The sequence below is a fragment of the Garra rufa genome, chromosome 23 (genome assembly GCF_049309525.1).
Source record: "Garra rufa chromosome 23, GarRuf1.0, whole genome shotgun sequence".
In the NCBI taxonomy this organism is placed as follows: Eukaryota; Metazoa; Chordata; class Actinopteri; order Cypriniformes; family Cyprinidae; genus Garra; species Garra rufa.
Window position 1 is genome coordinate 32024212 of NC_133383.1, and position 12115 is coordinate 32036326.

General features: G+C 40.3%; 1 protein-coding gene across 1 annotated transcript in view; it reads left to right on the plus strand.

Annotated features, from left to right (window-relative positions):
* The first annotated feature begins 1709 nt into the window (after positions 1–1709).
* fbn2a (fibrillin 2a) overlaps positions 1710–12115 on the plus strand; it is a 71825-nt gene continuing 61419 nt past the window's right edge. Inside the window, 8 exon segments of the mRNA XM_073829056.1 lie at positions 1710–1768; positions 1993–2075; positions 2606–2704; positions 2846–2941; positions 3597–3692; positions 6645–6842; positions 11002–11127; positions 11511–11636. Of these exon segments, the coding sequence (XP_073685157.1) occupies positions 1725–1768; positions 1993–2075; positions 2606–2704; positions 2846–2941; positions 3597–3692; positions 6645–6842; positions 11002–11127; positions 11511–11636 (868 nt within the window). The 5' untranslated portion in view covers positions 1710–1724.

A 12115-nucleotide genomic window follows, 5' to 3' on the forward strand; every position in this document is an offset into this window, starting at 1 on the left:
CAGCAAATGGATTGCCGCTGGTTCACTCAGTATAGAGGGTCCAAGGTGTGATAAAACATCTTCATATCAATAATGCCAATGGCTAGATTTTTATTTATTTTGTTTTCATGTTTAGCACAAAAAGTGCCCAAACCTCAGAAAAGCCTATGGGTGGAACAAGGTTGAGGTACAAAAATTGTGTATTTTAAATATCACATCAAATTTCTGTAGCTTGAACTTGTTCCATCCATTGGCTGTTCTACAAAGTACAAAGTCACTGGTATTAGTAGATGGTTAACTATGAACAACTGATCTGTAAAGTGTGACTTAATGTATTAGTTAAGTGTTAGTTATTAGCTTATGTATGTTAGTGGGACGTTATTCTAAAGTTGCAACTATTCCTCATTTTATGGGATTTATTAGGTATAGTTATAAATCATTAAAATACAGTTAACAAGTCATTTATAACTTGTTAACTAACAGCTTGTAAGCTATCTATTGGCTATCTACAAGGCACAGTTATAAATACTTAACAAACTATTAACTGTTATTTAACAAGTCATTTATTACTCATTAACTAACAGTTTATTAATGGTCTATTAACTAGTTATAACGGATAGTTATTATAAAGTGTTACCATGATAATACATTTAGGCTGTTACAAGTGAAGTTGGTATCAACAAAATCTTTGCAGCCCCCATATCTTAAATTATGTGATCATTCTCAATGCACAGGCTGTTAATAGACTGAATCATGCAGTGAAAGAATGCACCAGCACTAAGTTGGTCTATTTAGACTTAATTACATAATTGTGTGTGCACTCTGTAAGTGTGCTTTGTTTGGTTTTTGCGATATCAATAATGTCTTGATGTCGCACGAGTTCAATATTTGTGCTAAACCTGCGCAGATGAACTTCCCCAAGAAATTAAAGAATTAACATAATTTAAGAAAAGTAACCCTCCAGATTGGCTAGTGATTAGACAGCGGTACCCGCCACAGCTGATATTGACCTGCATTCGGCGGGTGTTCATTTCAAACCCTGTCCTACAGTGTATTTAATATGCAGTGAATGGGTACATTTTTAACAATTAACTAATTGACTATAAATGTTTCTGTCAATCATTCTGAATTTGACTGCTTTCCACTCGGAAGAATCTGAAACACGTTTTAATATGGCCTTACGAAAACTTGCATCAACATCTGTCGGAAACGCAAAATGCATTCCGTCTGAATAAAATAATAATAATAATGAAACAGTGTAAAACTAAGGCAGGAAAACCCCTCGGTATATTTCCATTTCTAAATGAGGTAGTACACAAAGCGTTCAAATGTTTGATCAGTTTTCGCTTTTCCTGAGAATCGAACATACAACCTTGCCGTTGCCAGCTCTACTGGTTGAGCCACAGTAGGACTCCAGTAAAGTTTCATCCTCTCACATCTGCTGCTTCTTTGATAGGTAGACTGTGAGCGACAAAAGCTTAAGATCCTCCTTCATCCTCTCCTCCACAAGCCCTGCTCCTCCTGCTCCTCAGTGCAGAGCTTTCTCTCACAGCTTGGCATTTCAGGGCAAGAGCAGGATCTGTTATGATTTTCCATTCATCTCCTGAACTAACCGACTGTGAAGGTTCAGGGAGTAAATTAACCTAGGATCTATCATGTCTCTGAGGTGTTTAGTGGGATTTGTTGCTCTGCTGGGAATTCTATTGCTAAAAATTGTAGGAATTCATGGAAAAGCGACTGTTCATATGGATGGATCTCAGAGACTGGAAAAACAGGAGTCCCTGAGAGGGTGAGTCTTAAGAAACACCTTCAAACTAATGCTGCTTTTATTAGTGAATAAGGCTGTGATATGAGCTGCTCTGAGTGAGACGTGTCCTTCTTACAGAAGCATTTGTGATCGATATATGAGCAGGTTCATGATGAACTTCTCTGAAGTTTGATTTGTTGTTTTGTCTCATTGGCTTTGTTGAAACTGTATGAACACAGCTGAAGCTCATCCTTGTGTTTGTGCAGCCCTAATGTGTGTGGATCTGGCCTGCAGTCCTACTGCTGTCCGGGCTGGAGCTCTCTGCCTGGAGGAAACCGCTGTGTTGTGCGTAAGTCACATCTTCCTCACCCTTACCGTCTGTAGGTCCACTGAGCGATACAATTTCAGTGGCTTATGCTTTGTTTACTTCATTATGATAAAGAAATTCTAACAAGAATGAGTAAGAAATTAAAGCTTTGTTTTATACCTTGTAGAAATCAAATAGAAATACAGAGAACACTTGTAGTTTACTTGCTTAGACAAATGAAAGAATCACATTGGTCTTTAGATACTCTTAAAACGTGTTAAGGTGAAAGAACATACAGTGATCCCAAAAAGTATTTAAATATATGCCTCTATTTAAATGAATTCTTGACATATAATACAATTTGACAGAAAGATGCACACGCATTTTGGAGAAATTGACTGAAATGTGAACAGTTTAAATAATAATAAACAATAGATGAATGAAAATGAAGACAGTCATCTCCTAAAAATCACCAAAACACCAGCTGATTCCAGCACATTTAGACTTTAAAGAGACTTGAATATTTCTTGGTTGCAGTGACATTGTCTGTGAATACATGCTCTTTATCGCAGCTATTTGCAGGAACAGCTGTGGTGATGGTTTCTGCTCCAGACCCAACATGTGCACGTGTCCCGATGGCCAGATAGCCCCAACCTGTGCCACCAAATCATGTATGTTTTCTTTTTAAATTAGTTTATTAACGGATGCCTCAGGTTCACTGTAAGATACACAAAACAGTTCTAACTAGTCATAACATGAACTATTCACAACTATGCCGTTTTTCTTTCTTCTTCTCTCTTTCCTAGTTAAAGCCATACAATGCAATATCAGATGTATGAACGGAGGGTTATGTGAGGAGGACCATTGCCAGTGTCCAAAGGGATACACGGGCAGCTTCTGTGGACAGCGTGAGTACGCTTACGGCTTAATTACACATTGTGTATCTGACCGGTGCCTCAAACCCAAGACTCAAGTAAAACCCAAGCTCTGTCCATGGGCTAGAATCAGCTGCTGGAGGTGGTCAGGGTTCTCCAGAGGTGCAGCTGATGTAAATCATCCAGAGAAGCAGTCATTCTGTAGGAGTTCAAGGCTTTGCTTATAGACAATTGAGGGCAGTCCAAAGCTCTTGGCTCATCTGTTTGGCACTCAGCTAATGTTAAAAGTCTTTGATTCTGGGTCTAAAGCCGTGGCTTTTTGCCAGTGCTTTGAAATGCAAGATGAGCAGCATTAACCTGTATGGACGTTACTCGAGTTAACCGTCTCCTGTAGTGAGCCAGCCGAAATCGCTGTTCCGTTATCGTGAAGTGTCCAAGACTTTCAGGTTCAGACGATTTAAATGTTTTTATGTAGGACACGTAACACAGATGCCTGACCTAATGGAATCTAGCACACTTTCATCATCAAATCATGCAGAGCAAGTCTAATATATTGTCTTTAGTCTGAAGAATGGTTGTGATCCGTAGGTCTTTGATCCTCATGATTCATCATATTCAGATGCATATGAAAGACAGACGCTGAGCCCAAAGCAGTGCAGCTTTTAAAACACAGGTGGTTTTGTTCCAGCCGTCTGTGAGAAGACCTGTCATAATGGTGGACGCTGCGTTGGACCGAACCGCTGTGTGTGTGTATACGGCTTCACCGGGCCGCAGTGCGAGAGAGGTAAGAACAAGCCGTCTGTACTAATATGCACTGTTTCAATGGCAAACATGTCTTTCTTAAACATTCCAAACTGCAGAAGTATATGAGGACAAAAAGCATCACATTTAGAAAAAAAGGAAAGCCAATAATATTATATAATATCATATTATTATATAAATCTATTAAATCTTTGTCTATAAGTCATTGTATTCACATGGGTTTTGAAATGAAGTTCTGCATGTGTCCTCATTTTCTGGTGATTATAAAGCAGAGCTTCTCAACTCTGGCCCTTGAGGTCCGCTTTCCTGCAGAGTTTACCTCCAACCTTGATCAAACTCACCTGCCTGTAACTTTCTAGTAATGATGAAGAGCTTGATTAGCTTGTTCAGGTGTGTTTGATTAGGGTTGGAGCTAAACTCTGCAGGAAAATGGACCTCGAGGGCCAGAGTTGAGAACTCCTGTTATAAAGCATCAGCATCATATGGAAAATTGTTCTGAGCAACACTGACCATTTGAATGTGAAGCTTAAAGCTCAACAGTATTCACATTGGAGAAGCAGAGAAAGAGAAAATCAGGGCAAAGATGTTTTTTTCAGGATGCATAGGAGTTGGCACAGGGGCTGATGGTAAATGAAAGCTCATGGCTGTGTAATGCAGAACACATGTCCAGCTGTTCAGACTACCTGAGTCCGTCTCTCTCCAGGCGCCTTCCATGCTTCGCTCAGACTCTTTTAAACATCATTAAATCTAACATGTTTGTTTCTTCATTTTGTATACAATAGAGGTTATTTAACTCTTCTGGAGATGGTCAAACAGCTAGTCTGCAAATTTTAACTGCACAAATATTTTGTGTCCGTGCCATACTTATGCTTCATGTTAAAACCTGGCTTTTTTGTTCTTTATCCTCTAAAAAGCAACACCAGACAAATTTGGCTCTTTTTAAATCTAGCATGATTTGAAATAACTCCAACATCTCCCATGCCCTCCATATTATTATGACCTATATCTGATGGAATAATTTTCCCATTAGTTGCTATGGATATAATAAATTATTTATTGCTTAAAGAAAAGAATGAAAGCTTTATTAAGGACCATTAAAGGAACAGTTGACCGAAAAATGAATATGTGCCAAAAATGTGCTTACTCTTAGCACATCCAAGATTAGGATGAGTTTGTTTGTTCATCAGATTTGTAGAAAAAAAATATACCTAATGGAAATGCGTCAATTGCTCAAAAACTCCTATATATATCGCAAAAAAGTTTTTACGCTGGCATGAGGGTTTTTTTTCAGGCAAATCGAAAAAGGAGTATTTCGCAAAACAGCAATGAAAACTTCACATTTACAGGTCACATTCGATCAAATATAGCCAAAATCCCACTAAAAATTATTGCCATGACTTATCACAAGAGGAAAAAATTGTTTCAGTAGCATAACATCGATTCCGCCATCATTTCGCAATCCTTTTTAATCGACATTTATAAAATGGCGCCAAAGTTTTTCGCAAATCTGTAATGGAAACGCAGCTACTGTCTCACCAATCTGTCAGAATGAGAGTCCAAACAGCTGATAAAAACATCACAATAATCCACACCACTCCAGTCCATCAGTTCACATCTTGAGCAGACAAAAGCTGAAACAAATCCATCATTAAGATTTTTTTTAACTAAAATCCATAATAATCCATAGTAACGCTTCCTCCAGTGAGAAAGTGGTCTGGTCTGCCCTGAATGTCATATGTCTGTTTTGTCTCTGTGTGTTTGTTTGTTTTATTTCTGAGCACAGTCTTTGTTTTTGTTGGCCATGTGCTCCTCTTGTCCTGCCCCCTTGTTTCCCTTTACCACACCCCCTTGTTTAGTCCTTGGCTGTTCCTTGTTTATCTGATTGTGCTCACCTGATCCTCATGTGCTCTAGTCCCTTTATATCTCATATCTCTGCTGGTTTGTGTTTGTGAACATTGCTTGTCTTCTGAGCCTTGCCTGGGACTTAAATTTATTCTATAGATTTACTGTCTTTACCAAGCCTGCTTGATCGGTGGATTATTTTATTTATTTTTGTGTGTCTTGCCAAATTAGTTTTGTATTTAGTTTTTTTTTTTCTTTCTAGTTTTTTTTTTCTTTAGTCAAGTTTTAGTTTTTTCTAGTTTTCCCATATCTTATTTTTTATTTCTATATTTTGCTCTTTTGTTTGTCTGTAATTTCTGTTTTTGCAGTTCTAGACAAACTGTATCTGTTTGTTTTTTCTAGTCATAGTGCTAAGTCAGTTTTCATTTTGGCTTTGTTGTGTTCTTGTTTTGTGTTTGTCCTTGTCCTCCCGAGCCACTGTTGTAAGGAGTGGGCGCTCAGACTGGTGCCGCTTCTGTTGCAGCCCTTGCTACCAATTCTCTGGTTCTTGAAGCAGCTGCCTGATCTCAAGTGTTGCCATTGTCTGGTGTTGCTCCATCTCCCTGACTCTACAGTTTAACTTTGCCTGTGTCCGATCTCATCTTATTCTCCTGTTGACTGCCCTGTCCTGCTGTTCACATTATCCTCCATCCTAGCCTTGCTTTCTCTCGTCAATAAATGTTAATCCCCTGCCCCTTCTGCATTTGGGTCTTTTTCTAGACTGCTGTGACAAAGACACCTACTATGTGAAGAAATAACTTTATACATCATGGTAGTATTGTTGGAAATTCTTTGTGAATTGGAGTGTAAGTTCAGCTGTGTTTTCATAATGCTGTTTATCTCCCTGTCTATGAGCTGAATGTGTGGTCATCATCATCGTCTGTAAGGAGCAGACACACGTGAACAACAGCATTACAGCTTTTATAGATTCTGCCACTGAGATGCATCTTTCATTCAGAAGACATATTGTTTTTCCATAAGTTAGAAGAATTAGCAAAAACTGTTTTGTGTCCACTATTTTACTTGCTTTTTTTTTTTTTTTTGACTGGAAGATTCTGGACTTTGTGTTTTGTAACTTTTGCGGATGTGTCAGATTACCGAACAGGGCCGTGCTTCATCCAGGTGCGCGGCGGGCAGTGTGCGGCTCAGAGCGGTGGGTTTGTGTGCAGTAAGGCGCTGTGCTGTGCCACGGTGGGACGAGCGTGGGGTCACCTGTGTGAGCTGTGTCCTCCGCTGAGTGCGTCCTGCAGAAGAGGATTCACACCAAACACTCGCACAGGAGCCTGCCAAGGTCAGCGCTGATTCCATTTCATTATTAAAGTGGGATACAGTACAGTGTCAATTGTTTATTTACACATTGGAAATAGAGGTTACTTGTCTTTGTCTTTAACTTGATGTGAACAGTAACTAGCAGCCAGTGTGGTGACAAAGACGGGTGTAAAGTGAAATCTCCTGTTGTTCAGCAAGCATCTGCATTAGCGCATGGCCTGTGATGTTAGGCAGGTCATTGAAGTTCGTGTCAGATTGGCATGCTGAGTTTACATCCACACCACTGTGAGTATCATCAGGCTGGAATGAGAAGCAGGGCTGCGTGTCTTTGGTATAAAATCCATGTGCTGAGATGATTGGTCTCAGTCTTGTTGTCTACATGCAGAAGAAGTGGGCTATATTTCAGGTTGCTCCAGTCAATAAACATATGCAGTGTAGAGCAAAGGCTGAGTGCAAGTTTTAATGACACCAGACACTTTAGTTGAGTGTTTCTTTGATATCTAGTGCTTCTGTAACAGCGACAGTTTGCCAGATAGCTCTCTAGCTTCCTTTGACACCATATTGGCCAGTCTATATTACTGTAACACCAGTGAACTCACTTAGCTATTTCTGAAACTTGCCCATCAATTCTCACTTTTCATGAACAATTGGGTTTGATGGGTCTAAGGAGACCTGAATTTTCAAATCACACCAGCATATTTCTGCTAACTACATTAACACCAGTAGATGGCGACAAGAGACTGTCTTTATGAGTCACTGAATCATTCACTCAACGGATTTGTTAAAGGGGTCATCGGATACAAAATTCACTTTTACATGTTGTTTGAACATTAAAGGGATAGTTCACCCAAAAATTTAAATTTGATGTTTATCTGCTTACCCCCAGGGCATCCAAGATGTAGGTGACTTTGTTACTTCAGTAGAACACAAACCAAAATTAACTCAAACTGTTGCAGTCTGTTAGTGATTTAATGGCAGTGGATGGGCACCAATCCTTTGAAAGTAAAAAAAACAAAAAAAAACATGCACATGTAACGGAGGCCAGCTAGTAGGAGCTGTGCGGGTAAACCTAACTCCCCTGATCTCAAGAGACGCACTAGCGACCGACGCTAGAGGTTGCAGCCTTTAGCCTCCTTGTTAGTGCGTCCGCCTCCCGTGCCGGAGACCCGGGTTCGAGACCCGCTCGGAGCGGGTGTGGTAGGACCCGGGTGCGAGGGGTTACACACAGACAAATCCAAATTACACTCTGCAGCTCGTGAGGATACACTGATATCCTAAAACATGAAACGATCGGTTTTTGAGAGAAACTGAACAGTATTTATATCATTTTTTACCTTTGATAGACAGCCATGTCCAACAAATGTCCCGAGTGGGTGCTCAGCTTCTAGCAGGTTACACGTGAACACGCTCTAGTGTAGTATTCGCAAGCACCGTAAGTGATCTGTCACATGTATACGACACTCATTGTTTACACAGTGCACAGAGATTGTGGGTAACGGCTATTCAAAATGGTAATTATCGCTTATCCTGATTGTTCAAACCGATTTAAACCTAAAAGATTACATTTGCTTGTGCAAACTCATCCGGGACTGTTGACTGTTCACTGATTTCCCCTTACGGCGTTTGCGTATACTACACCAGAGCGCGTACACAAGTAACGAACCGGATGATGAGCTGAGTTGGACGTGGCTGTGTATCAAAGATAAATTATATAAATACTGTTCAGTTTCTCGCAAAAACCAATCGTTTCGTGTCTTAGGACATCGATGTTTCATCACGGTGTGGGTGTAATTTGGATTTGTCTGTGCATGTTTTGTTTTTTTTACTTTTCAAAGGTTTGGTGCCCATCCACTACCATTAAATCACTAACAGAGTGCAACAGTTTGAGTTACAAATCTTCGTTTGTGTTCTACTTAAGTAACAAAGTCACCTACATCTTGGATGCCCTGGGGGTAAGCAGATAAACATCAAATTTTCATTTTTGGGTGAACTATCCCTTTAATGTGTGTTGACAGTTTGTGTACAGTTGTGGCCAAAAGTTTTGAGAATGACACAAATATTAGTTTTCACAAAGTTTGCTGCTCATCTGCTTTTAGATGTTTGTTTAATTTTTTTTCTGTGATGTACTGAAATATAATTACAAGCACTTCATATGTTTCAAAGGCTTTTATCGACAATTACATGACAATTACATGTGCAAAGAGTCAGTATTTGCAGTGTTGGCCCTTCTTTTTCAGGACCTCTGCAATTCGACTGGGCATGCTCTCAATCAACTTCTGGGCCAAATCCTGACTGATAGCAACCCATTCTTTCATAATCAATTCTTGGAGTTTGTCAGAATTAGTGGGTTTTTGTTTGTCCACCCGCCTCTTGAGGATTGACCAAGTTCTCAATGGGATTAAGATCTGGGGAGTTTCCAGGCCATGGACCCAAAATTTCAACGTTTTGGTCCCCGAGCCACTTAGTTATCACTTTTGCCTTATGGCACGGTGCTCCATCGTGCTGGAAAATGCATTGTTCTTCACCAAACTATTGTTGGATTGTTGGAAGAAGTTGTTGTTGGAGGATGTTTTGGTACCATTCTTTATTCATGGCTGTGTTTTTGGGCAAAATTGTGAGTGAGCCCACTCCCTTGGATGAGAAGCAACCCCACACATGAATGGTCTCAGGATGTTTTACTGTTGGCATGACACAGGACTGATGATAGCGCTCACCTTTTCTTCTCCGGACAAGCCTTTTTCCAGATGCCCCAAACAATCGGAAAGAGGCTTCATCGGAGAATATGACTTTGCCCCAATCCTCGGCAGTCCTTTCGCCATACTTTTTGCAGAAGATCAATCTGTCCCTGATGTTTTTTTTTGGAGAGAAGTGGCTCCTTTGCTGCCCTTCTTGACACCAGGCCATCTTCCAAAAGTCTTGGCCTCACTGTGCATTCAGATGCACTCACACCTGCCTGCTGCCATTCCTGAGCAAGCTCTGCACTGGTGGCACTCCGATCCCGCAGCTCAATCCTCTTTAGGAGACCATCCTGGCGCTTGCTTGACTTTCTTGGATGCCCTGAAGCCTTCTTAACAATGCAGTGGAAAGTTTTTTTCGGGATTGTTAATTTTCATGGCAAAGAAGGACTATGCAATTCATCTGATCACTCTTCATAACATTCTGGAGTATATGCAAATTGCTAATATAAAAACTTAAGCAGCAACTTTTCCAATTTCCAATATTTATGTAATTCTCAAAACTTTTGGCCACGACTGTACACAACCACCCTTCAATGATAAAATCCACCCAGTAGTATTTTTTTTAATCTTTAAAAGTAATATCCCCTTTTTAAAATCAGGTCATTCTCAGATTCTTGTGGGTGTGACGACACACAGACAGAGGCCCCTCCCACGATAATTGATTGACATGTGCGCCTTACCTTAGCCCCGCCCTCACCGTGCTGAAACCGTCCGACTCCGATCGCCATTGTGTGACTCAGGTGCAGAGGATGACAAGTGTTCTGTTGTTGGATGTAGTAATGAACATAGCATCATTTACTCCCGACATTTGAGCATGTTTGTGTGAATCATTCCTGATGCAGCTTCACCCACAGCAGAAGTGAGTATAAGGGTTTTTTATGCATCTTTGCAAAAGGCCTTTCTTAATGTGCTTGTTGGCAAGTTTCGCAGCTAAAGTAAACATTACGGCTCGTCATCCCAGGCAAAGAGGGGCAGGGTGAGCAGAGCTCATTAGCATTTAAAGGAACATGCAACAGAATAGCTCGCTCTAAAAATGGCTGACTTTGACAAGGTAAAAGAGTTGTTGTTGTTTTTTTTACACTACCCTTGAGAAATTTTCACCAAAGTATGTTATAGACTTTTCATTAAGACCCTAAAGAATCATAACCGCCGTTTCATGCAGGGATGTGCAATGGTTGAATTGTAGTATAAACAAATGTGTTTTCATCTACCAGTTGTTTCACTCCTACTATTATAATATCATTGATTTGATGTTGGATTTACACGCCTCACCATGTGACACATTATAAACGTATCTCTTTTAAAAAGAACTGTGCTTGTTTGTTTTGTTTGTTCATTCAGTTGGTAACGCTCTCCTAGATTGTGGCTTGCCTTTTGCAAACTCATTATTGACACTTCAAGACGAAACAAAGTAAGGGAACTGTGTGTTTTGTCTTTGGCCAGATGTTGACGAATGTAAGGTTGTGCCTGGCCTGTGTAAAGGAGGAAAGTGCACTAACACTGTGGGCTCATATCAGTGCCAGTGTCCCGCTGGTTTCCAGCAGCACCTGAGTTCGCTGATGTGTGAGGGTAAGTAGAATACTGTTAGTATGTTATTCTATATCAGTAAGCATTCCAGTAATATAATAATAATAATAGCATACTTAATGAATGAGAGACTGCAGCATACAATCCCAACAATATAGAATTTATGAAGCCTCACTGTAATTGTCCGATCGTAACCCACATATAATAACACAGGCAATGAAAGGTATTTTGCGTCCAGGAGGTTATAATTGAGCTCCAGGGGAAATGGCTCCATCTGAGCGTACGCTTTCTAGCTGATGCCTTTCATTAGACACTCCTCTCATGTACAGCTGTCCACTGTACTTTCTTTTTCCCTGCTGTACTGGAGCAATAAACCAACTCGACCTAATGAAAGTAAGTGTATTTGTATGTGTGAAATGTCTCAGATGTGGATGAATGCTCCAGCGTCCAGCATGTGTGTGATGGAGGACGCTGCATTAATTCAGTGGGCAGTTTCTCCTGTGTGTGTCCTGCTGGATATCTGCCGTCTGCAGACCGGACACACTGCCTCGGTGAGTTTGACAGCTATTGACTTTTTCTTTTTCTGTTATATGTGTATACGGGCTGGAATGTTACCAGCTTTGAAACATTTTTAATGATTATGGTGTGTATGTGCTTTGTACAGCTCTTGTTGAGGCATGTGGTAAGTTCTGTGTTCAGGAAGATAACGTTTCAGACCTCAACCTGTAATTAGCCTTGTAGCTCTCCAGACCCAAAGTGGCCCAAAAAAAAACTGTTCTTTCAATTCGTGAGATGAAGCTGATTCAGATGTACTATACATGACTAGATACTATGAAATCTATACATTTAATACAATAATATGTAGTGTTGATGGGCACAGGAGACTATCCAGAGAGGGGAACTCTGTGACCTCCTTTATAATGTTAATAAGTGCAGATCAGCGCCAGAGCATGTGTGCTTCCGTCTGTCTGAGGAATTCTGACAGTACCCTTTGTGTTTAATGAAAGCACATGCACAAACCACATCCATA